General features: G+C 39.0%; 1 protein-coding gene and 1 pseudogene across 1 annotated transcript; one reads left to right on the top strand and one right to left on the bottom strand.

The window, feature by feature from the left end:
- Positions 1-393: 393 nt before the first annotated feature.
- On the bottom strand, positions 394-16,103 carry LOC112318533 (taste receptor type 2 member 31-like; annotated as a pseudogene).
- Positions 16,104-18,008: 1,905 nt separating this feature from the next.
- On the top strand, positions 18,009-19,783 carry SMIM10L1 (small integral membrane protein 10 like 1). The gene has a single exon (XM_024575603.4). The coding sequence runs from the start codon at positions 18,147-18,149 to the stop codon at positions 18,351-18,353; it is 207 nt and encodes a 68-aa protein (XP_024431371.1). The 5' UTR covers positions 18,009-18,146; the 3' UTR covers positions 18,354-19,783.
- The last annotated feature ends 5,954 nt before the right edge of the window (positions 19,784-25,737 follow it).

The following is a 25,737-nucleotide window of genomic DNA, read 5'->3' as shown; positions in this document are numbered from 1 at the left end:
TGATCTTTTCTTGGATGGCAGTCTGTCTACTGCTGGCTCTCATTACGGTGGAACTGAAAAAGCGGGACTTGATCTCAAAATGCATTCAAATAAATAAATATAAACATATCAACCACAGAGCAACATCCTGTTCCTTGACTAATGCCTTTCAGTATCCCTTTTACATTTACTCTATGATGTTAGAAATGGGGCTCTGTAGCTAAATCTATGATTTTAAGATCATCCGTAAATAATTTTGTCAAGTAATACATTGAAAATGAAGACACTTCATTTCTACAGTTTTCAGCTTAACTTGAACTTTGCTATTTGCTAATGTAAGTGACCTACAATGATCTGAAGAAAGTACTTAGACATGGTCCAACTTATGTATGTAAACATTTGAAATATAAATCATTAAAGGAGATTGATGATGATGGCGGTGATGACGACGATGGCAGCTAAATGGGAGCCCCCAATAGCTGTGGCTTCACCCAGGTTTCTAAGTGGCACAGATCACTGTAATAGAAGATTGCTTCTGATCTGATCTTCTCCGTGACTTTATGATGCCTACATCAGTCTCGGCGTCAGGGCGAGCTTGAACGAGCAACTTCACCTAAAACTTCATCAACAGTAACTTAAAAACAAAGTATTTCTGACAATTTATTTGCTAGTACTTAGTACATGCTAAAAATTGTGACCAAAGTGAACTGAGACAAGTAGTACTGTGCTTTTCTAGCATATTCATATGGACAGGTACATAACCTTTATGTAGAAGTACAGTATGTAAACTTTTATTCAGATTTTAATAGCATTATTCACAAGCAAAACTCTCTTGTCTGCCTATTTGCAAGCCCTACTACTGCCATTAACCGCGGTTATTTCATTTAGTCCGAGTAGCACTACAGACACACAAACATATCCAAACATCACACTACATGTCTGCTTTGCTTTAACAAATTTACCTTTCTATGTCTGTCTTATTGTCTTTATCAACATATTAAGAAATGTATACATCTTCATTTTAATTTTTGTATTGTATTCTATGCCAGAGTTTCTTTGTCCATTTTATAACTGACTGGCATTTATACAACTTACCAATTTCAGCCGTTAAGAACAGGAGAGCACGCACATTTTTGCACACATAGCCTCGCGCACATATGCCAAGAATTCTCTAGTATAAAAATTAAGAGTACAATTAATGGGTATTAGATTATGCAAATTCACCTTAATAAAAATGTCATACTGTGGCACAGAGTTTTTTTTACCAATTCATAATCTTAGGAAAAAAGTATGAAAATTCACATGGTTTCAGATCATTTCAAAAATTAGAACATTGAACTAATATTTATTTTTATATTTATGTAAATTATTATAACACCTAACATTTTACAATCCTTTTTCAGTTCTCATTTCAAATTTATCTTTAGTTAGAAAAATTTGAATTACTTTTTCCCTTTCTGTGACTATAATTCCATAATCATTCATATTGCATTGCATATTTTTATACATTTATAAATATTTAATTATATAGTTTTATAACCACTCTTCTTCATGTCTCAAATAGTCTTTTGTTACCAGAAAGGGCTTTCATAGAAGAGATATTTCCCTTAACCTGATATTATGTCATATAGCTTTGAGCAAATATAATTACTGAAAATGCGTGCTGTACGGGAAATGTCAGTGCTGTTTAACGAAACCTGAAGGGACCAGATGAAGCGCAGTGTTGAAATTGAAAGGGAACCTATAAGGTTTTCTATCAGTTATTTTCCCGTAGAATACAGAAAGTTCTTTCAAACTCTTTCTATAAAGTTAGTGGTTTTGCTTTTCTTAGACAATTTAAGATGCCACAGTAGTCTCCCAGAGATAAGTCTTAGCTTCCTGTTCCCCAAAATTATAATGAAAGAGTGGCCTGAGGGAAAGAGAGAGGAAATCATCATAATAAGCATCATGGGCTGATATCTCTGTACCTGAATGAAGCTCCAACTTGCTGTTAGAGTGGAAACAAAGTAAATGATGAAGAGGAGGAGGAAGGTGGTCACCATTTTCATGGCCCTTTTATGGGCCTCTGTGCTAGAGTCCCTTGAGCTTGTCAGGTTGAGCTGCAAATTCTTGGCGTGTCTCACCAAGGACAGAAATAAAAGGAGCAACGAGCTCAGCGACAGGAGAAAGGGAATAATATAGGTCAAACTAAGAAGACTTTTAAAATAGAACATTTTATTTACATCTAACAGCAAAGTCGTATTTCTCTCGTGAACTCTGTAGGGATTCATCCACAACTCACTAAGAGCATCCTGCATTAAGAGGCTAACAGGCAATAAGAAGAAAGACCCCAGGAACAGCGCAAGGACCACCCTGTTGACCCTCCACTTCAGCCAGATGAAAAAGAAGTGGGAGAAATTGGCTACCTTAAGGAAGTAGAAAATGCTTAGGCAGGTGGCTAACCAGGTAGTTAAGTGATTAGTTAATGCCCAAAGAATAGTGACCGCTTTTGCTAGTTTACCAGTACCATACAGATGTGGAGCTAGCCCCATTATGAATGAATCCACTAGTGTTACCCACAGTTGAATGATTCTGGCCACAGCCAAGCTGGTGAGGATGACATCAGCCGAGGAGAGCTTCCCATTCTTGACCCATTCGATGCAGTTCACCAGTCCGATGAACCCATTTCCCAGCATTCCTAAGACGAGTTCTCCTGCTGCCACTACCAGAAAGGCAGCCTGTATTGCAAGTGACATCTGTGTAAACAAGTTTCTAATGTTGTGCCCCACTGACAGCTTTATAGTGAAATAGTTGCAGATGGAAATCCATTTATGATGCTTTCTGTAAATATTGTAATCATAATTTCAGAAAGTACAACCCAAATTCTGCATTGTGATAGAGTTCCAGAGCTCTTCACAAAGAATAGTTCATTCTATTTATAGTGTAAGTCCAGTGGTAAAATGGAACAATTTCATTAAGGGACACAACTTTTCATGTACACATATCGTATTACTTACTGTCAGCTACCATGTAATTTCCAGAATAAACACAAATGGTGTCCACTTCTCTTCACACCAGCTGCAAATTTCCATTTGTGCCACTGACTAAAAGAGTGAAGGCAAGTGTATAAACATGTAAATTTGAGAGAGATTATTTTCCACCACTTTGCACATTCATCTCCCGGAGCCATGCATTTAATGCATGTATTTTAAATTTTGAACAGTAATTGTTAAGAAAAAACTTTATATAATTCAGTCACTATTTGTTACTCATCAAAAACATCCTTATACATATCAACTGTTTTTGTTGATATAATTCTTATAGAAATTATTTATTGAAATTATTTTTAGTCCAACCAATAAACAATCCAAGAACAAATAACTTAATATAGATGGTAAGAAATATTTTACAAATGTAATCACAAGTTCCAAAGTATACTGGGAATACATATGAGGAAGCTACAAAGGCTAAAATGTAGAATCTATTATGTTTTTATGAAGACAGGAACATTTAATTGGAACTTGAATCATTTAGAATTTATGAATAAAGAGAAACAAATTCAAGACTGATGTAAAAGCGTATCAAATTACCAAAGTGGCATGAACAAGCTATCATGCCCTTCTAAACAAAGGGACTTCTTTTGTGTTTCAATAACTTACTGCATTTTCTTTTTTAATTTATTTTATTTTTTGACTGTTGTTCAAGTACAGTTGTCTCCATTCCCCCCCCCCCCGCCCCCAAGCCATCCCCACCTCCTACCCTGGATCCCACCCCACTTTGGCTTTGTCCATGTGTCCTTTATATGTGTTCCTTGACAACACGTCCCCCTTTCCCCCCATTATCACCTCACATCTCCCCTCTGGTTACTGTCAGTTTGTTCTTAATTTCAATGTCTTTGGTTCTGTTTTGCTTGCTTGTTTGTTTTGATTCATAGCAGCACAATTTACAATAGCCAAGTGCTGGAAGCAACCTAAATGCCCATCAGTGAATGAGTGGATAAAAGAACAGTGGTACATTTACACAGTGGAATACTACGCAACAGAAAGAAGGAACTCCTACCCTTTGGGACAGCTTGGATGGATCTGGAGAGCATTATGCAAAGTGAAATAAGCCAGGTGGTGAAAGATAAATGGAACTTGTTGCCTTTTCAATTGAAATGTGACTAAGTGCCCTCCAACATCTCTGTCCTAAATTCAGGTTTTCATCTTCTTTCTGGGCTATACAGTGACTATATTTTTCAGCCTCCCTTACAGACAGTGTGGCAATGTGACTGAATCTGATCAGTGTCTTGTGAGTGAAAATTACATGCATTATTTATAGGCCCACCCCCAAAATCTCCCCACACACCCTTCCCCATGCATCCCTGCTGCCTGGAATGGCGATGATTCCCAGGCAATCTTGGAAACCCCCTGTTCAAGACGGCGTGCTTGCGATCAGCCTGATTCCCAGGTGACTGCATACAGAGGCTCCTCAGACACATCAGGTCTGTTAGGAAGGCAATACTAAAGTCAGGTTATGTGTCAATCACTTTGTTTTGGAGCCGATTTGTGACAGCTGCTCATTTCCCCAGTCTTAGGCAGGGATTGGAACTGAGCATGTGCAGATTTGTTTGGAGGTATTTGCAGGGTGAAGAAACAAAACTAGGAAGTAAGCCACCTGCAGATTTTGTGATGAGTTTTGTTGTCATTTGTTTTCCAGCACTAATATAGTTTATTCATCCATTGATTTAGTCTTTAGAATATCATTTCATGAACTGTCCTTGGGCTGGTTTTTATGTCCTGAGGAGTCAGCAGGAAACAGGATAGACATCATCCCACATTATAATGCTTGTATGTACTGCGGCAGACAGATGACGAAAATGGTGACAAATTCACATGTGGGGAAGATTTATTTTAAGGTATGATGTTGTTAAAATGTATTAATACCAAGAGTAACACAGACATGTAAATTCAGTTGTTGAAGATGATACAATTCTTTCATATGAGAGACATTGTTACCAAATTTATGTCAACATACATTTATTTTATCATTTTCCACAAGATTTTAATAAAAACAGATATTAAAGACATTTTTATAATTATTATATAGATATGATAAGTAGTGATTTTCACATATCCAGAAAGGTCATTGACTTAGGCACCATAATTTTTAATATTCATATATCTAGCATATTTTTTAAATAGGGAGATTTGAATGCACCTGTCAAGTTTAAAAGGAATTTTTAGGACACAAGATAAAGAATACTGGCAATTCAGAGACCCAAAGGTTGTTTAGGGTTAAAATGAAAAAACTGGCATAAGTTTCCAACTTCAAAAAAGGTCTTCTGAGTTCAAAACCTGTAAGAAATGACTTTTCTAACTGCATGTGGAGCCATAGCAGCATTAAAACGTCATAATAGTTTTCTTTTCTTCTTCATCCTTATTGTAGAACTTGATTTTTTAAGCTTTCAACTACTTATATTAAATCTAATAACCTCTACTACCGTTGACTATATTGTATATAAAATACTCTAAATATGTTGGTCACTCTTTAATTTCATTATCAACATCTTCTCTTAACAGTTCTGATTGTTCTCTTTAACCAAGATAAAAATTCATAATGGAAAAATACCTATCCCAAACATCCATCCTCAATGTGTGATTGAGAATGAATATTCCTGCCATCCCAAACACTGGAGTTTCAAACAAAAATGTAAACATACTCTGGTATCTATGTGTGGTGTTAATTACATTAGGAAATAGGAATGATTTCCTAAGATGAATTGTCAGTCTTTAAAAATGCATAAACATAGATCACGAATTTTTAATTGTAAAATGTTAACATAAAATAAGTATGTGAAACACACACCTCTTCTTAATCCTGAGGACTTTCTTCCACTATTTTGTAAAATTAGATTACTGACATGAAAAGAATTAATATGGCAGTCTCATAATCTTTCTTGTATTTTTCACAAACATGCACACCTATACAATTTGTGATAATCTGAGGTAAAAGTTTTTTCAGGTATGCTGTATCCAATTCTATTCACATTGATGAATGCAGCAGCAACTACAAAATGTAACAGAATCCATCAGTTTGTTCTCTTCCAGAAGACACATGGCTCCCCACTTACTCTCCTTCTTTCGGCCAGCACCTCAGCAGCCACAGAAATGTCAGAATAGCTTCTCTTGGCTTCCTGTTCACCCAAATTAGGATGAGTGGCTTGAAGAATAGGAACCTATTTTAATTCCTTTAAAACAGGAATCAAGAACCTGACAAAACATGCCAACTGAGTTGTTCTACAGACATTACAATCCCACACTGAAGTGATTTGAGTCAGGAAGTATTGATGAACAGCAAAAGAAAGGAGATGACAGTTTGCACGGCTCTCCATGAACCTTGGGGCTCGGCTCTTGGGACCCTTTACCACTGAGCTGCAGCTTCTTGAGATGTTTCCACAGGGAAAAGAGTAACATCAGGAAAGCTGTCAGGTACATGGTAAGTGGTATGACATGTACAATTGTGAATACGGTCATGTTTGAAGTGTGTACAATGTCTTTCAATTTGATCTTCCACGTGAGGTTTCCTTCATATTCATTCATCTGATATGTTTTCCTCTGTGCTCACCACTGCAACATGACAAGCCAAGAAGACCAAAGTGCCCGACAGTATCATGAGGACCACTCTTTTAGCTTTCCATTCTAGGTGAGGAAAGAAAAGACTGGAGAAATGGGCTATCTTGAGCAAATAAAGCGTACGGAGGCTAGTCAGAGGCTGTAATCAGAAGCTAAAATCAGTGCTTACCACCCAGGCAATACAAACAATGGTTCTTACACCTGAACTATAGAAAGCTGGATGAAACACAGTTGCATACCAATTTCATAATACTGAGCCGAGCAAACCAGTCCTGGAGACCGCCAGGGCAGTGAGAATTCGATCTGTGCAGGAGATCTTTTGTTCCCCGACCTGATCAATGCCGTTCACCAGGGCTCTGAAGACACTGGCAAAATTTCCTAGAACAGATTCAGCTATTGCTAGGATAGAAGAAATGCTCGGTAATCATCTTACCCTGTCTAGAAAAAAAAGGCCAAGTCTGATATCACTGGTCATGATTCTTTTACTATCCTGAGCTTAAGTTCTATTTGCAGCTAATCTGGAATGTATATAAAATTTTGTTTTGTTTTTTTAAATTCTATGACCAATGTCAAGCAGGAAAGCACCAGAGCATGCTAATGAAAGAGCACTATGCTTTTTTTTTTTTTATGAAAAACATTGTCATGCCCCAAGCAGCTCAAATTAGCTCCTATTCAAATTCTTTATGTGCTTACTGTAGACTGGAATATTCACAACTGATGTTGTTGTGAAAGCTGAACTCTCACATGCTCTCATGCAAATATAGACATATTCTCTTTCACTGTTTTGCAACTTTCTTGTTTAACCTCTCTTCAACTTTGTCACTAGTAAAATTTAACAACCCAATACAGTGAATATACACTGAAGGATAAATTGTTCAATACAGCTTGGTCATCAATAGGATCATGATTACTATGGAATTTTTTTAATTTTTATTTAATTTATTGGGGTGACATTGGCTAATAAAATTGTAAAGGTTTCAAGTGTACAATTCTATAATACATCATCTGTAATATGGTATTGTGTGTTCACCACTTAAAATCAAGTCTCCATCACCACTTATCCCTCCTTTTTGTGTTTCTGTCTTTAATGACAGTTTTATGAAGAAAGAGACTAAGGTTTTTTTGAGTACCTACCTCAGTAGGGGCAATGTTCACTAAGATTTGGTTGCTAATAACTAACATTTAAGTATAATTTAATGTCTATAATCTCATAAGCACTCAAACGTGTACACACACATTTGCATATTTCATACTTGGAAGGGATTATTGTTCCATCCTTTTCTGAATAAAAAATGAATCTTAGTGAAGCCATCTAGGTTGAAATCCACTTTATTTCATTCAGGCCTTTCAGCCTATTATTAATAGCTGTCAAACATATCTCTCACGTTAGGGCCTTGATGAAGCTTCTCTTTTGTGTCTATTTAATATTTAAATATTGGTTATTCAGTTAAAATTTTCAGAAATGTTATAAATATCCTTTGGAAACTTCAGAAGAACATCTGGTTTCCATTGAAGAGTCTAGACTTCTCTATACAAAAATTCAGTTTATTTTTTTCTGTTTAATTTATTTCTGACTAATATTTATGATTAATAAATGTTAAAATCAGTTATTATTTCAGTTTTCATATGTATTGTTTTAGAGGACAAGCTTAGAACTGGACTGCCATAAAGGGAGATCAAGATTCTCTGCTCTGTATATCTGTGATCTTGGACTCTTGTTTAAAACCACTCTCTGCCTCAGCATAATCACCAGTAAAAAAATCAGGTAACCGTGATCAGTTTTCTGGTGGCCTTTGTGAGGAGGAAGTACACTGTTTGAGTAGAGCGCTTTCATGTGCCTGTCTGGTACAGACAACAGGCACTGAGGATTTTTACCCATTTGATCTTGTGTTATATGATGCTTCAAAGTTAACTTGGGAGAACTTCCACTTATGAGTACAATGTAGCAGTAGAAAAAGAGATTTCCTGCTAAAGCAATCAAGGGGAATAAATTGTCAAAATCATGTTTTCAATGCATCACAGAGCTATATAAGGAAGGAGGACCAGTGAACTAAAATCTAGTTAAGAGGGGAGTTTTTAGATGAACAGATACATGATCTATTTATTTAGCACAATCACTATCAAATCCCAGAAGGCTATTTTTGCAGAAAGTGCATACTATTCCTTAAACGTACATGGGAATGAAAACACTCACAATAGCTAAAAAAAAAAAAAATTTTTTAAAGAACAAAACTGGAGAATTATAGTTTCTAATTTCAAAGCTCGCTACAAAGCTGTATTAATAATGATAGTACTATTTGATTAACCACAGACATATATATGAATGAAACACAATTGAAATTATGATATTAACACTCACCATCATGGTCAATTGATTTTTAAACCATTTTTTAATTTTTAAATTACAGGTGACATAATTTTACTAGTTTCAGGTGTACACCTCAGTGATAAGACATTGTATAAGTTAGTGATCACCCCAATGTATCTCACACCCGTCTGACACGATACAGGTATTAGAGTGTGATGGACTGTATTCCCTATGCTGTACTTTCATCTTCACAACTATTCTAACAACAATTTGTACTTCCTGATCCCTTAACTTTTTTACCTAGCTCCCCAACCCTCTCTTCTGACAATTGTCAAAATGTTCTCTGTATCTATGATTCTGTTTCTGTTCTGCTTCTGATTTTTAGATTCAGTTGTTGATAGATATGTATTTATTACCATTTTTTGTTCATAGTTTTGATCTTTTATTCTTCGTCTTAAAGACCTTTTAACATTTCATATAATACTGGTTTGAAGATGATGAACTCTTTTAGCTTTTTTTTTTTTTTCAGTCTGGGAAGCTTTTTATCTATCATTTGATTCTAAATGATGGGTTTGCTAAGTAGAGTAATCTTAGTTGTAGGCCCTTATTTTGCATAACCTTGAGTGTTTCTTGTCAATCCCTTCTGGCCTGCAAAGTTTCTGTTGAGAAATCAGCTGACAGTCTTGTGGAAGCGCCTTTGTAGGTAACTGCTCTTCTCTTGCTGCTTTTAAGATCCTGTCTTTGTCTTTAACCTTTTGCATTTTAATTATGTTGTGTCTTAGTGTGGGTCTCTTTTCGTTCATTTTGTTTGGTACTCTCTGAGCTTCCTGGACTTGTATGTTTTTCCACCAAGTTAGGGAAATTTTTCATCATTTTTTCAAATAGGTTTTCAATGTTTTGCTGCCTCTCTCCTCCTTCTAGCATGCCTGTGATGCAAATGTTGACATTGTCCCAGAGGCTCCTTACACTATTCTCAATAATTTTTATTTTTTTTTATTTTTGCTCTTCTGATTGGGTGTTTTTGCTTCCTTAATTACATATCACTGATTTGATTCCCAGCTTAATCTACTCTACTTCGACCCCCTGTAATATATTCTTCATTTCAGTCAATGTGTCCTCATGTCTGACTGGTTCTCTTTAATATTTTCTATCTTTATTTTTACATTTCCTATTTCTTGGTTGAAGTTTTCACTAAGTTTATCTACTCTTCCCTTAAGTTCATTGAGCAATTTTATGAGCATTTTGAACTCCGCATCTAGTAGATTGCTTATCTCTATTTTGTTTAGGGGTTTTTTTCTGGAGTTTTGTTCTGTTCTTTCATTTGGGACATGTTTTTTTGTCTCCTCATTTTCGCAGCTTCCCTGTGTTTGTTTCTATGTATTAGGTAGAGCTGCTATACCTGTGGAACTTAGTAGAGTGGTGTTACGTAGTGGGTGTCCTGTAAGGTCCTGTAACACAGATCACCTGAGCTGGGCACACCAGGTGTGTCCCCTTTGTGGGCTGTGTATTTCCTCCTGTTGTTGTTGAGCCTTGATTGATTTTAGCACCTCAGTTGGAGAAATTTACCCTCAGGCTGACTGGCAGCAAGGACTGGTTGCAGCCATGTGGAGAATGAGCTGTGCAGGGTCTGACCCTCAAAGTAGGACTTACTTCAGCAACGCTCTGGAGTCTGCTAAGTCTGCTCCTTGAGTGTGTCCCTTGTGGAGGAGGTTGTGTGGTGCTTTGACATAGTCTGAAGCTATCCATTAGGTGTACTGGCTCTGGGACCTCCTGGAAGGTGCAGGCCAAGCTCAGAAAATACCTGTGCTCTATCCAGAGCCAGCTGTCATGAGCTACAATATATCTGCAGATGGATGCTACTATGATGGGCTTGGAGGTGCCCAAGAGAGGTCAAGCTGTGACCCAAGGATGGCTTCAGCTAGTGCTGGGCCTAGGGCCATTTAGCAAGCAGTATGAGGTATGCTGAGGCCAGATGTTGCTTATTTGAGAGATTTTAGGAAAGTCTGAAGCATGAACCAAGAGATGCTGTTTATATGGAAAAGCCACTGAAAATGACTTGGGTTGGGTCTGAAAGTTGGGTGGGGTGGGGTCTCAGGGAATCACCAGAGTGGGGTGAACAGTGTTAGCCAGGTTGATGGAGACTCAGATATGGTGCCCAACAATTGCCTCTATAGAAGGAGGGTCCAGTAAAGTAACAATGGCCTCTGCCAGCACTTCTATCTGGAATAAAGCTGCCTCTGCAGCTCTCATCCAAATGCCACACTACTCAGTTCCTATCCATATACCCTGGTGCCCCAGTGCTGGAACTCAGAGTGAGTGAGTTGAACAAAGTGCACATGTGGGCCCTTTAAGAGGAACATCCAGACTCCAGAAGCCCTGTCTCATTCAGCCATAATCTAATCTGGTTTTTACAGCCAAAAGTTATGGAAATAACTCTTCCTGGCACTGGAACCCTGGGTGGGGGCGGGGGGCGGGGGGGTTAGTGTGGGGTCTAGTGTGGGGCTATGACCCCTCACCCTTAAGGGGGCCCATTCTGAGTCTCTGCCTCTCTGACCAGTCTTGATGTGGCTTCTTCTTTATATCCTGAGTTGTAGGACTTCTGTTCAGCTAGATTTCACACAGTTTTGAATGATAAATGTTCTGTAGTTCAGTTGTAATTTTGATGTGGTTGAGGGAGGATTAGAGTACTATATCTACCTATGCCACCATCTTGATTGGAACCCTTAAAATTGGAATTTTAAAATTAATTGGAGCTATGCTGGGAACAAGAATAGGCAGGGAAATATGACTGTAAGGAAAGATAATGAAATGTATTTTTGGCTTTCAAGAATAATTTTGTCCTACAGGAATGAATCTTCTTGCTCTGTCTTTTATGTAATTGATGAGAGATGAAATGTCAGTACAGTTAGTGTAGCTGTCCTTCTTGGAGTCTGCCCCATACATAGTACATGGATCAGCAAAAGATTAGTACCAGTTCAAACCGAGAAGTGAAGCTACCCTTCTCTCACCATTTTCTTTCCCAGATGTTCCCCTGAGATCCTGCTGCTCTTGTTACCCTGAACTCTGAACTCTGTTTCTTCAACCCCGTAAGTCTATAGGTTTCCTATGGAAATATCAGCCACCTTGCATAGTGCAAACTGGGGCCAACAATAAAAACAGGAAACGCACTTCCTTCTGTTCCCTTCTTCCAAGTATTGAGTCCGCCCCAATATCTGCCTCCTGGATCGTTCTCCAGTGCTTTCAAATAGTTGTTTTTTATAGTTTACCTAGTTTATAAATAATATTTGTGGAACTGTTGGAGCTGTTTGGTCATTACTCTAAATGAAATATGTTGTGTATACATTTTTTACTACTTTTCATGTTTTCCTTTTTCTTTTTCCCATTATTTCTTGTAAGCTATTTGGTGATCCTTAGTTTTACAGTATAGTCTATAGATTATCAACTGTGGAGGAAGAATCATGATGCAAATTGTTGTATCCTGAACACGAGCAGAAAATCAAATGGAGACGTGTGGAGTGCACTTAGATGGTACTTTATTTTTACCTGCGCAGGGGCGAACTCCCAGGGTGCCCGTTAAGGCTGCAAAGGGGAGTCGCTCCGAACGCTTACAGGCTAGCTCTTTTATACGCGCGTGAAGCAAGCAAGCAAGCTACAGAAGCGGGAGTTGCGGTTATCTCTGCATAGCTCTGGGGTCAGGAGGAACTTTGCTCTGGGGTCAGGAGGAACTATCTGTCTGTAGCCTGTTGATAAGAACTATCTGTCTGTCTCCTGTTGATAAGCTTATTTCGGATGATAACAATTTGTTTCTCTTCCTTATCCATTCTAGTGACCTTCAAGAGGTTTTCTGCTTAGCAATGCTTATAATTGCCTAGCCCTCTTGCCTAGCTCTCAACACAAATAATGCACAAATGACATTGTCCAGAGATGATGGATTTGAATCAGGATAAAATTGGAAAAGTGAGTGTATTTTTGGATCTATGATTTTGGTGGTTGGAAATACGACCAAGAGAAATAGGTGGAGTCTAATGCCCCTACCCTTCGATACAGATCACAGGCACTGAGTAACTAACTCTCAGACTAAGTTAAAAAGCTGATTCTTCTTGGGACATCTGCCTTTGGAAACCTGAGTCACAATGCTAGAGATACCATGTGAGAACCAAATAGAAATAGAATTGGGATGACTAAGGCCTTCCAGGTCCCAGCTATTCAAGTCTTCCTAGCACCGGCACTTGGGAGAAGCCTTCACGATGTGCTCCAACCACTGTTTGACTGCAACCTTACAAGAGATTCAGAGCCAAACCACCCAACTCATTTCTGAATTCCTGACTTAGGAACCATAAGAGACCACGGTGATTACTGCCATTTTAAGATAGTAAGTCTTGATGTGATTTTTTCATGCAAAATAGACACTTAATTTGTGGGGGATAGCTTCTTTTGTTAGATGGGAGCAGGGATTTTTTGTAAATTTTAAATGTAGAGTAAAAGGTGAATGTTGGAGTGAAGCAGACCATATTGGACAATTATTTTTAGTCACTTCAGGAATCCTCGAACCATGCTTTATTAGACCTCTCATTTTAGAAAACTAAATTGAAATATTTTCCCAGCCTCCTGTGAAATTATGAATGCCACTGAAATGGCATGTTAATGTGCCAATTAGGCTAAAATGAGCTGCAGTCTCTAGAATTCCCTTTCTAGCATGTTCGTGCATAAGATATCCTACAAGGGAGAATCTCTCAGGACAGCTGAAGGGCAAAAGGGAAGTGACAGCCAATTTGTAGCTTACTCACACCTTTTCCAAGTTATCCATTCAAGTCGTCATAGTTAACAAGTTATCATAGTAGAGGTACTGCTGGGAAGGGTTTCTCATAAAATTAAGATCTCAAATCAGTTGATTTCAAGTTAATCTGAAGGGAGGATTGCAGGATAGGCCCGAATTAATCATTTGGAAGCTCTGTAAGGAGGTACTGGGCCATCCTTAAGGTTGAGACTCCAAGCAGCAGAAGTAAACAGAAACCTATAAAATATTTCCACATTTGAAACTTCAGCACTCACTTTGTTGCTGATCTGCTGATTCGCCTCATTGGCATAAAGCAGCAGCTGTGTCTACAACTGCTCTCCCTACACTCTGGATCCACTTTAGTTTTCGTAACTCCTGGGCCAGCTGTGTACATTCAGTTGCATGACAAATGCCCCTGGCTTCTTCAGGACACATTAGTCACCAAGGTCAGCAGCAACAAGGACAGACACTATCCAGTCCATCCTTATAGGGTTGTAGCTTGTACTTGTAGGGTTCCAGTCTATTCATGACCCTCTCTTCCTAATTGCCCAACTATTGGCTTCAGGTTCAAATATTAGACGGCCTTGCAGAGAAGGACTAATCAGCCAGCCCCAACACTCATGTAAGATAATTTCTGGTAATAAACCCTAGTGGTTCTGCTTCTTTGGTTCAACTCTGACTGATAAGCACACATTTGAGATCTCTCTCCATCGTAGTATGTATTGCTGCATTACCCCCCGAACCTTGGCAGCTTAAAACAAGTATTTATGTTCTCACCATTCCTGTGGGTCAGGAATCTGGGACAACTTAGCTACATGCCACTGGTTCAGGTTCCCTTATGGGCTGAAATCAAAGAATTAGCCAGGATCGCAGTCCTCTCATGATTCAAGTTGGAGGCCTTGAAGTTGGCTGTTGATTCCTAGCCCTTGCACTTGGCTGTTGGCAAGCTTCAAGTATTCACAGGCCGTTGGCCATAGAACATGTTTCTTGCCACATGGTCCTCTCCATGGGACAGCTCATAATATGGCAGCTGGATTCCCTCAGAGCAAGGAAACAAAGAGCAAGAAAGGGCACTCTACTAGCTTGCTAGGACTACCACAACAGAACGCCATCGACTTGGTGACTGAAAAAACAGAAATTGATTTTCTCATAATTCCAGAACTAGAAGTCCAAGATCAAGGTGTCAGCAAGCTTGTTTTCTTCAGAGGCCTCTCTCCTTGGCTTGCAAATGGCCATTTTCTCATTGTGACCTCACATGAGTGAGCCTCTTTGTGTTGTCTGTGTCCTAATCTCTTCTTATAAAAACACCTATCATGTCAGATTAGGTCCCACCCTAACGATGCCATTTTAACTTAATTACCTCTAAAAAGTCATGTCTCGTAACTGTCACATTCTAAGTTACTGGGAATTAGGGTTTTGACGTGAATATGGAGGGATGCCATAATTCAGCTGTTAGTAAGTGAAAATATGTATGATGTAATATAACACCCCTTCACATTTGCTGTATTTTGTTCACTAGAAGTTAAGTTACCAAGTCCAGTTCATAATCAAGATTACATGTTATATAAGGGCATGAGACCAGGAGGCAGAATCATTAGAAGCCAATTTAAGGCTATCACACCAATTTGAAGGGGAAAATGAGACATTCACTTTCCCAGGCACCCTTGAAATTATATGTGGGAATCTGGCCCATGCTCTATCAAATAGAATGCTGTAGGCAAAGAAACAGGGACCATACCAAATCCAGTCTGGCAAAGAAGTGCCATCACATCGGTGAAATCATTATCGACTGTCTACACTGTCCGCAGCGCAGCCTGTCGGTTCTCTCTGCAATGGGGCATCAGTGTAAACTTCACTCTATCTACAGAGCTGCAGTGATTTGTGGTATTGTGGATGGTTTTAGAGCCTCCTGACCTCATTCTGCGGCCAGACTATAGATTCTCCAAGTTATTCAATCTTCTTTAACGTGTTATCTAAAACAGACAGAGTTGTTTTGTTTCTTCATATAAGAACTACAACTAAGACAATACCATATCACAACCATGTTTAGACCCTTTGGCCATGGTCAGACCAATGCCCTTTGTCAAGGTGTATGTGTATAAACACATATGGTTGCCTGAACTCATTCCTTCACAGCTTTTCACGGTCCAGTACCCCCATCACTGTGTCCAGCATGCCACCTGCAGTTGCCAGCCAAATGGGGAGGCTATTTTGATGAGTTGGGCCATTTCTGTCACGGAGATCTGGAACTTCACATGTCCATACTGGGGAGTTGTTCCCGCTACAGTGTCCACAAGACTCCTTTGTTAGCAACCCTATCAATTACTACTGCTCTCCCCAAAGAGCACTATTACTTATTCTTACTGTCTGCCTGCCTCGGTACTACTCTCAGCACATCAAAGGGTTCTCCAAAGCGTACCATGTACACTTGGTCTGCATCAGCCATGCTGTTTAGTCATATGTACACATGTCCTGTTTTAAAACTATCAATGAAGCCTTAAAAATAAATTAGAACGTGTATCTTACATTTCAAAATACTCTCATTTTAGACATGATTTTCACTTTGGTTTTATTTGTTTTGAACTATGTTTCATCTTAGTAAAGATCTATTCCTTTTAGTTTCATTAGTTTAGCTTTTTTTTTTTTCAGATACAACTGTGCTAGCCTTGAAGTTATTTTAACCATCTATTCCTGTAAATTTTGTACCTGTTAGATAGAGACAAATAATAAATACTTGAGGAGGGATACCTTTGAGGCTTTATTGAGAAAAATGCTTATTCCTAAATACATGCCTTATACATATTATAAGCTCAAAAAAGGGGGGAGTTGCCAGCTACTGCCATTAAAATAATATTACTTACGGAGGAGTAATAATACTGTTTCTTCTAATGCTGCGTGTTCATGATTGAGGAAAAATAATTTAACTCCTGTTTGTTCTGTGAAAACCTAAAAAAAAAAGTCAGTTTCTGTAACTAATAAAGCTATAATCTGATTTAGCTATTTTTAAAAATCTGATATTTTTTATCATTATATTAGGTCATGACATATTCCATAAAAATATTCAATATTGCATGCAAGGATATTTACATTAACAAAGTATAACAGGTATCAAAAGCTTGTTAAGTAAATATGTTCAATGTTATTTTTGTTTTGCCATATATCCAGGGTAATTCCCTAGACATAAACTGTGGCAAAAACTTTTCTGAAAAGATGGACTAAATTTATGGAAAAAAGTACGTGTAAACCACCTTTTGAATATTTTCTGATAGAATGGCCCACAGAGTGGCCTTGATTTGAATCTTTACATTATATCTTCCATTTTTATTTTTCTCAACAATATTACTATATCCATCCATATAACGTTAAAGATAGCCTCCCCTTTTAAACGTTCTCTAGGTCAAAGTAAGGGAATGCTTCTTTATAACTGCATGTGAACTTATAAAGAAATACTTACTTAACTCTATATAGAGGAAAACCTGAAAAATAAAAACCAATTAGAGCATTAAGAACACAACCTACATGTCATAGGTTTCAGATCTTACTAAAGGAATTTCACTTCTATTGGAAGGAAGGAAAGAAGGAAAAAAAGGACAGATGGAGGGAGGGAGGGAGGGAGGAAGGGAGGAAGGAAGGAAGGAAAAAAGGAAGGAAGGAAAAAAGGAAGGAAGGAAGGAAGGAAGGAAGGAAGGGAGGAAGGAAGGAAGGGAGGGAGAAAGGGAGGGAGGGAGAAAGGGAGGGAGGGAGGAAGGAGGATTTAAATTGATATTGTTGAATTCTATAAACACAAATATTTTGCAGCTGAGAAATTTTGCCTATTGCTCCTCAGTCAGCTCCCCACCCACCCCAGGATTGCCCTACTTTTAAAGTTTTCCTAATTTACAAGCAAAATTTTCTGTAAATAACAATAAGTGATAAGTACAATTAATGAACAATTCTTGAAGAACAATAGTTTGTGATGTTTTCTGGTGGCATTTAGCAAATTAAAAATTGCATTGATTTTATTGTAACATTGCAAAATTATAAATACGTTGTAAATTGTAACTGTAAATACGTATATATTTATTTCTAGACATACAGGAAAAATTCGATTCCAGGATGTTTTATAATATAAAAAGTCCAAAGAGAGGACAGAGGAATAGATGTTTTTAACTCCCAAACATTAACGTACTTATTTTGTATTTCCCCTTTTAAGCTTACTATCATTTTTAAGTGAAAATTATATCTGTGTGGCTGACCATAGATGTCATGTGAAATAACGTATATGGCATATATATATATAACTGTCTTGCACTACCACCTGTTAATGCTAAATGCTAATTATTACTAAGAGCTGGAGACAGGAAGGGGCGGAGCCGCACGGCAGGAAGCGCCGTAGACGGAGGAGCAGAGGGAGAACAGTCACAGCTTCGTGCCCCGTGCCCTTCGCCGCCGGGCCGCGGGTCGGGGTCTGCGGGGCCTGCGGTGACCCTCGGCACCAAGCAGCGACACCATGGCCATCGCGGCGGCTCCGTCTTCCTTGGTCCTCGGGGTCTCGAGCCCGGCCGCGGCCCCCACCTCCTACGGGGTATTCTGCAAGGGGCTCTCCCGCACCCTGCTCGCCTTCTTCGAGCTAGCCTGGCAGCTGCGCACGAATTTCCCGTACTTCTACGTCGCGGGCTCGGTGATCCTCAACATCCGCCTGCAGGTACACTTTTAGAGCGGCGGCCGCGCTAACGGTCTGCGGGCCAGCGCCATGGCGGGCGCCCCGGAGGCCCGGCTGCGGAACGGAGCGGAGCTGCGGAGCGGGGCCGCCTCCGTCTCGCGAGAGTGCCCCTCCGGGTGCGCTCGCCGCTCTCGGCACAGCTCCCCAGACGGTCGCAGAAATCCTGCTGTAATCGGAGAGAGGACCTACGGGATTTTCCTGCAACAGTGAAGAATTTAATTAAAGCCAACGGCAGTGTTTAAGAAGCTGTGCATCCTTAAATTAGGACGGACAGGATGTTTGATAAAGAAGAGAGGCTCCTAAATTTTTCAGGAAAAAGATGTAAAATATAAGTTCGTAGTTGAAATTAAAATAAGATCATAAATTTTGGGAACATTGGATTGGATTGTAAGCAAGATATTGAATGAGTAAGAAGCTAAAGATCTTAAGGATATGATGGGGAAGCCATATATTCATCCCACAGGAAAAAACTGACAATCAGAAATTTTCGGTGGAAAGTAAAAACTGGAAAAACATCCTTCTAATACCAAACACTGTAAAATGCTGCAGGGTTCTGAACAGAGGGTTGGAGTGTAAGAAAATGGACTCTAGTTCAGTGTTCCTGTGAGTAGCGTGGTTCAAGACCTTGGTGCCAAAGAGAAGAAACTCCAGTTACAGCACAAATCTTGGCTATTTAATGAATAACATTTAAATAATCATAATAATTTATATAACTGTTGTTTATGGTCTTTTTCTTTTAAGGGAATACTTAATTATGGTTACAAACTAGAATGCAAATGTTGTCAGCATTGATAATGTAAAAGGACAGTTTTCAAGGGGGGATGTTAAAAGGAGGGGGTGGGAAGGTAAATGGAATGGGAGTGGTGTCCTTATAAAGTGGGAAGTTGAAAGGTACAGTCTGACTGATGAGGACAATGGTGTTTTATTAGAAAGTAGCCATAAAGTCGCTAACACATCAATGTAACTATATTAATCGGGCAGGAGAGTGGAAGAGAACAGCAGGAAGTCAGTTAGTGCCTAAAGATGGAGTCTCAAAGAGAAAAACTGAGAATACCTGGTGTGTTTGAATATAGAGTCAAGAGATTGTTAGTGTTTCAGGGAGTCGGGATAGTGGTGTACACATTTTTTAAAAATAAGAAAACAAAGCTGAGGAACTGCATGAAATCTCCTTGATTTAACATTTATTGTTCACAATTGTTCTTAAACCCAGATGTGTATTTTTCTTCCCACGAGATACAACTCAATGAAGTTTCCCAGGGAAGAAAGCAGTATTTTTGCCCTGACTAAACCAGTTACTCTGATTTACAAGTAATTGCATTCCTCTTGGCATCCTTTCAGGTAGTATCTGTGAAGCCAAAGATTTTGTTTGCCCATTGCTCTTTCCCCTAGAATATTGTCTATTGCAAAATACATAATAAATATTGTTGAATGAATGCCAAATTAGTTGGTTTTTCCACAAATAGTTATTAGTCAATAAAGGAAATAAAGATATATTTGCCCCTGATATTAGGGTGGCCCACTTAATTGTCCATAAATTGAGCTTTTTCACTGCATTGTGAATATTGATTGGTCCAGGGATATTTTGTTGCACCCACTGATGCAAGAAACAGACGTTCGGAGACTTTCAGGACGTTTACAGAGATGTTACTTTAATGGCCAACTCTTTTAACCTGCGCAGGGGCGGACTCTCCATGTGTCCCGGAGACACGGTGCTCAGAAAGAAGAGCTGCAGATGAGAGCCGCGCCGAACGCTCACAGGCTAGCTCTTTTATACCGTGAGAAGCAAGCAAGCAAGTTACAAAAGCGGGAGTTGCGGTTATCTCTGCATAGCTCTGGGGTCGGGAGGAACTATCTGTCTGTCTCCTGTTGATAAGCTTATTTCGGATGATGATTTGTTTCTCTTCCTTATCCATTCTAGTGACCATCAAGAGGTTTTCTGCTTAGCAATGCTTACAATTGTCTAGCCCTCTTTCCTAGCTCTCAACAATTTCAAGCATGACAAAGCAAAGAGGTGGTGTAATTCTGATCAATAAAGAAAAAAAACTTGTTTATGAAGTGCAGCTGATAAGAATGAGGGGAAGTAGTGACTGATAGTTTTAACTATGAAAGGGAAATAGTGATCACAGTAACATAACTTAAAGGTTAGGGAATAATTTGTTAAAATTGAGAGTAAGAACACATACAATTACTTGGCTAAAAGAGCAGATCACTATCAGCATTTTTAAATTTATTGAGGTTTTTATACCAAAAACTATGAAAACTTATTTACATTTGAAATCTCCCTAATTCTCATATGTACCCTATAAGGAAGATAGTTTCAACTTCATTTTTCAGAGAAGGAAACTGAGACATAAAGAGGTTAAATAACTTGCATGAGGTCATAGGGACTGGCCAAACTGCAATTGAATCTCCAGTTTATTCCCAAAGTTACATTTGACTGGGGGTTCAATTTTTTTTTTTTATTTAAGTAATTCTGAATAATCCTGTTTCTTATATTTTCAAACAGAAGTAGTACCTGGGTAACAGCATCTTAATTATTGAGGATTTTATGTATTAGACTATAAGTATTCAATATGACTTGATGTGTAAATTCAAGTATTTTACACTCTGCTGCCTAAAGTCATTTGGCCTTTTTGTGGGGGGAGAGGAAAGAAGGGTTTAGGGGGAGACAGAAAAGGACACTTTCTATAGGATGGAAAGGAGTGGAGATCAGGGAATCATGACTTTTGGAGCTGTGCTCATCACTGCCCTGAGGAGGCCTGACTAAATTTTATTATAAAATCTTGCAATCGTGTTTTAGTGGAGGCTTTTCTTGGTTGAGCATCAATAGCACTTTGTAGAGTCAAGAAGAAAATAGAACTTACACATGGAGACAGAAAGGGATGGGAATGGAAGTTCGCATGGGTGACCAACCTTCGGCCCTGAGGCCACATGAGACTCAGGATGGCTGTGAATGTGGCCCAACACAAAATCGTAAATTTACTTAAAACATGAGAGTTTTTTTGTGATAACGTGTCACAATGTATTTAATGTATGGCCGAAGATGACTCTTCTTCCAGTGTGGCCCAGAGATACCAAAAGGTTGGACACCCCTGGTTCGGGGACGTAGGGGCAAAAGGAGAGGAAGAGAAAACCTGTAATGCCAGAAACTCTGACCCTGGAAAGTAGTCTGAAGAGTAGACTTGGAAGTTTCCAGGTGATTTGATCAAGGAAAGAACGCCTGCAGTAACTGTCAGCATCCCCAACATTTGGGTTGGATTGAGTCACATCAGTCCACTTCTTGCATTATCATGAGTGTGGAACTTTCCTTGCAATTTTTACAAAAACACTTGATAGCCTGTTGCCCAGTAGGATTACCACCAGGCCATGTCGTGAATCTTTGCAGTTGAAGTCAATGCCTCCTCACCCCTCATCCCCACAAATACAAATCTCAGCAGTGCTCTTGGGGTAACTGAAAGGCCAAAGAACATTATTGAGTGCCTGCAACAAATGAAAAGAAGACACTGTGGAATTCTTAGTAGTTTCATTTGCAGTTCATCTGAGGATATCCCTTGCAGTTTCTGCCCAAACTAGGATTCTGTAGCAAACATGGAATTCTTGACCTTTAATGGTTTTCGAATACCAAGGATGTAGATTTCTTCACAGTGAGGTATCGGAGTGCATCAATGGTCAGTAAAGAGGAATGTAGGTTATTCACATGTTAAGTGACGTATACCTTTTTATCAGAACCAAAATGAGAAAAAGTAAATCACAGAACCAAAAGGCAAAAGTTGCTGATGAAATACTGTGCCTGGAAGGTCTTGGCTCTGAAATCATGGGCACAGTAATGGAGACTATAACCAATGAATAAACAAAAATATTTAATTTGCAGATAGAGCTGTTTTTCAAAAAACTTTTAGCTTTTTAATTAAGAAAAAGAAAACTCTGAATCTTAAACTGAAGTCAAAGAGGAATGTAATTAATAAAAGCCTTAAAATTTAGAGGTCAGATTAGCTCTATATGGACAGGAAAAGAAATTTTTAAAACTAATTTAAACGTGGGGCTAAGGAATAGATGTGCCAATCTACAAGTCAAAATAATGCCTCTGCTTTCTGAAGCTATATCTACATTGAGTCCCCCCAAAATTGCTAAAATTGAAAATAGCCTGTCACCTGTGATTTTTTTTTTTCCAAAAAATAACCACCCCCCTCCAAAAAACATGTGGTCTAATTTTTTTACAAATGTAATGAAGGTTTTTTTCTGGGCAGTCCAACACAACATAGATCTCTACAGACGGCATTAACCAATGCCACAAATGAGTGGACGGTGTAAGTGCAGGCTTTGCAGAGGCCCCCTTGTGTCTGTACTTCAATGAAGGAAGCCCCTGGCTCAGAGGACATGAGGGTTCATCAACAGCAGCTGACAACACTCCTGAGCTATGAGAGACTCAACATTAATTACATTCTTTAAAATCTGTACTGAACCATGTATGTTCTCACCAAAACCTTTTCTTTCGGTAAAGTTCAAGACAACATGGCCTAAACGCTACAATATCTGCTCAGGTGAAGTTCTAGGTGCGCGGCAGGGCTCAGGCGTGCAAGCCTCTTTTGACATTAGACACCAGTTATTTGTTACTTTCCTGTTCTCAGGTGAGGGCAAACTGAAAAAAATAAAATAAAATTCATTATTTCAAGATATAAAAAGTTTATTTTGGAAGGAGTAATCTGCAAAAAAAAAAAAAACCAATGGCCTTCATTTTTTCAATAATTTGGTCTCAGAATAGCGTACAATTCTTTCCAGATTGCATGGGGCTAGCTACGGATGTGATAGCAGGAGCTTTTTTCCTCACCCATTATGGCCGAGGTCTCTAACACAGGCCCTTGCGGTGGAAAGGGGAGGCACAGGGCTTAGTCTCAAAATTACAGTTTATTAGGGAAAATGTGCTGCATTGGTAAGCGCTGACCAGCCTGTTACCCAGGCTTCATCTTTTAATAGTCATTTTCTGTGCTGTTACCAGGAATAGGCCTCTGCTTCTTAGCGTTTCATGTCTCCTAAACTAGTACGTGAGAAGTGAAGGCTTACTCCTAACGAGACACTTACTGCACAATCCCACTCTTAAGAAGCAAGAGATGTCCATAGTTGTTTAAATCTTTTTAAAAATGTTAGTCGTTAAAGAAAGCCTTAGTAACATTAAAATGTAAGTCTTAAAAGTAAATATGCTTACTTCCATTAAATAAAAGGTCATCTTTAATCTTTTTTCTGAAAAGGATACTTTCCAAACCATACTATCCTCAACATGTGAACCTAATTATAGCCAGTATGATTGGAATTTCACCTTTCCTAAAGTAAGATAGTCCCAGTTACAGTCATTAGGAAGTTTATTTTTTCTGTCAGCTTTATAAGATACAGTTAACATACAGCACTGTATAAATTTAAGGTATACAGCATAATCACTTGACTTACCCACAATGAGTTGACATCCATCATCTCATATGGAAACAAAAAACCTCCTTTGCCTTGTGATGAGAACGTTAGAATCCACTCTCTTAGAGACTTTCAAATATACCATAAAGCAGTGTTAATTATACTAAGCATGCTGTATATTAAATCTCAGTACTTACTTATCTTATGACTGGAACTTTATACAGGTTTTGACCACCGTCATCCAATTCCTCCGCCCCCACCCAGGAAATTTCTCACATAGTTTCCAACATAATGTATACAGTCTAAAAATTTAAGCCTTCATGTAGGTCCGGATATACATGTGCCGTCATCACTGTCATCAGAGATACATCGGGGCACCCCGGAGTGTGGTTCCATGGGGGAAGAGTACACTTTACAAAACCCTTAGGGACTTTATGCTCTGCCCAGCATCAGACAAGACCCATGGCCCCATCCAAATTAACGTAGAACCCACACAGTAGTCAACACTTACTGATATTTTCTGGTTTATCTTTGCTTCCCTACCACTGAAAAATCATGCCAACAGTAAACCCCAGCAAAGATTTCTCCATTATTGATAGTTTTTAAATATGTTTGCAGTTATTGTCTTTAAAATTATTATATTGTAAACACATTCAAAATTGTCATTAGCAAGCAGAATTTTACTACCTGCTGGCCTTATGTTTATATACATTTTCAGCTACTTTGATTTCATGTCAATTATTTTATTATAAAATTGACTCAGCACAATCTATATACGCAAACATTTGTAAAACTTACACAAATATGTGAATTTTCTTGTAAACTTTCTGTTTTTATCCCGTGTCGGGGGGCTTTAATGCAGCCCCCCGGTCCACCACAGATGAAGAATAGTCTACCAAGAAATGATCTGCTTGGAGGTGGCCGCTTCTCTCAAAGGAGAAGGGCCTTGATCCTTTATCTCCATGGGCTTTTATTAGGTTCATTCGCATAGGAATGAAGATAAAGCTCATCAATCATTGTCAGCCAGTAAGGGTTAAACAATACAGGATTTACAGAGAACCTTGAGGGCTTATTCTGAGCTACAGCCAATCAGCTAGAGGGCCATAAAACTTTAGGCACCAGACTCATCTCAGGTCTGGACCCTTATCTTTTAAGGTGAGGGTACAGATTAAGTAGGTTTCACAGGAATGTACATATTTTCCTAAGGCCTGATTCCCCAGGGAGTCCGCCCCTCCCAGCACAGGACTGCACTGCCCTCTGTTATTGCTTCAGGCTCAAGTCAAACAGGGAAGTAAAGCAGCCCAGAGATTAGGAGACTTCTTGCAGACAGAATGAAGACTCAGGCTATTTCAAAGCCGAGGGGCAAGGGTCCATCACCCCCTTTTGCCACAGCCCCCCAAGTCCTTCCCTGCGAGCTTATCCCTGGTGACCAGAGCCTGTCTTAGGTTGATCCTCCCTTGAGGATTCTTACCCGTCATTGGCTAACTGGCCAAGCTCAGGGGCAAGCAGGGTGAAATGGGCAGGGGTGGCACTTCTGCCAGGGAGATAAGCTTTGTCTCTTTCATGGCTTATGGTCCCAACTCTGACTCAGCCTTAACCATGGGGGGTTACAGCCTCCGAAACCAGGCAGGGCAGTTTCCAACAATCCCGGGTTAGTTGGTTATGGTTGTCCTCTTCGACAAGGGATGCTAGTGTTTCATACAATTTTTACATGCGCACACACCCTACACAAACTCGGTGTCGAGGTGTGATTTTGATCCTTGTAGAGGAGACATGTAAGTATTATTATGCACAGAGCAATAATTACTCAATTTCCTTTTATAAATTTAGTAGATTTTCTCTTACTCTGCAACGATAATATCTATTCTAGCGTGGACTCCTAATGATAGTCTCCTTCTTTGTTTTAGAAGTTATGTCTGCTGTCATGAGATTTTTAACTTAATACTGTAAAACTGTTTCTCTCCAGCTTGGAAGG

Source organism: Desmodus rotundus, chromosome 3 (genome assembly GCF_022682495.2).
Source record: "Desmodus rotundus isolate HL8 chromosome 3, HLdesRot8A.1, whole genome shotgun sequence".
Taxonomy (NCBI): domain Eukaryota; kingdom Metazoa; phylum Chordata; class Mammalia; order Chiroptera; family Phyllostomidae; genus Desmodus; species Desmodus rotundus.
Note: the sequence above shows the minus strand (reverse complement) of the source record. Positions and strands in the feature narration are given on the sequence as shown.

Bases quoted from the DNA above. Each gene is read 5' to 3' on its own strand.
- SMIM10L1 (XM_024575603.4), top strand. From the start codon at position 18,147: ATGGCCATCGCGGCGGCTCCGTCTTCCTTGGTCCTCGGGGTCTCGAGC.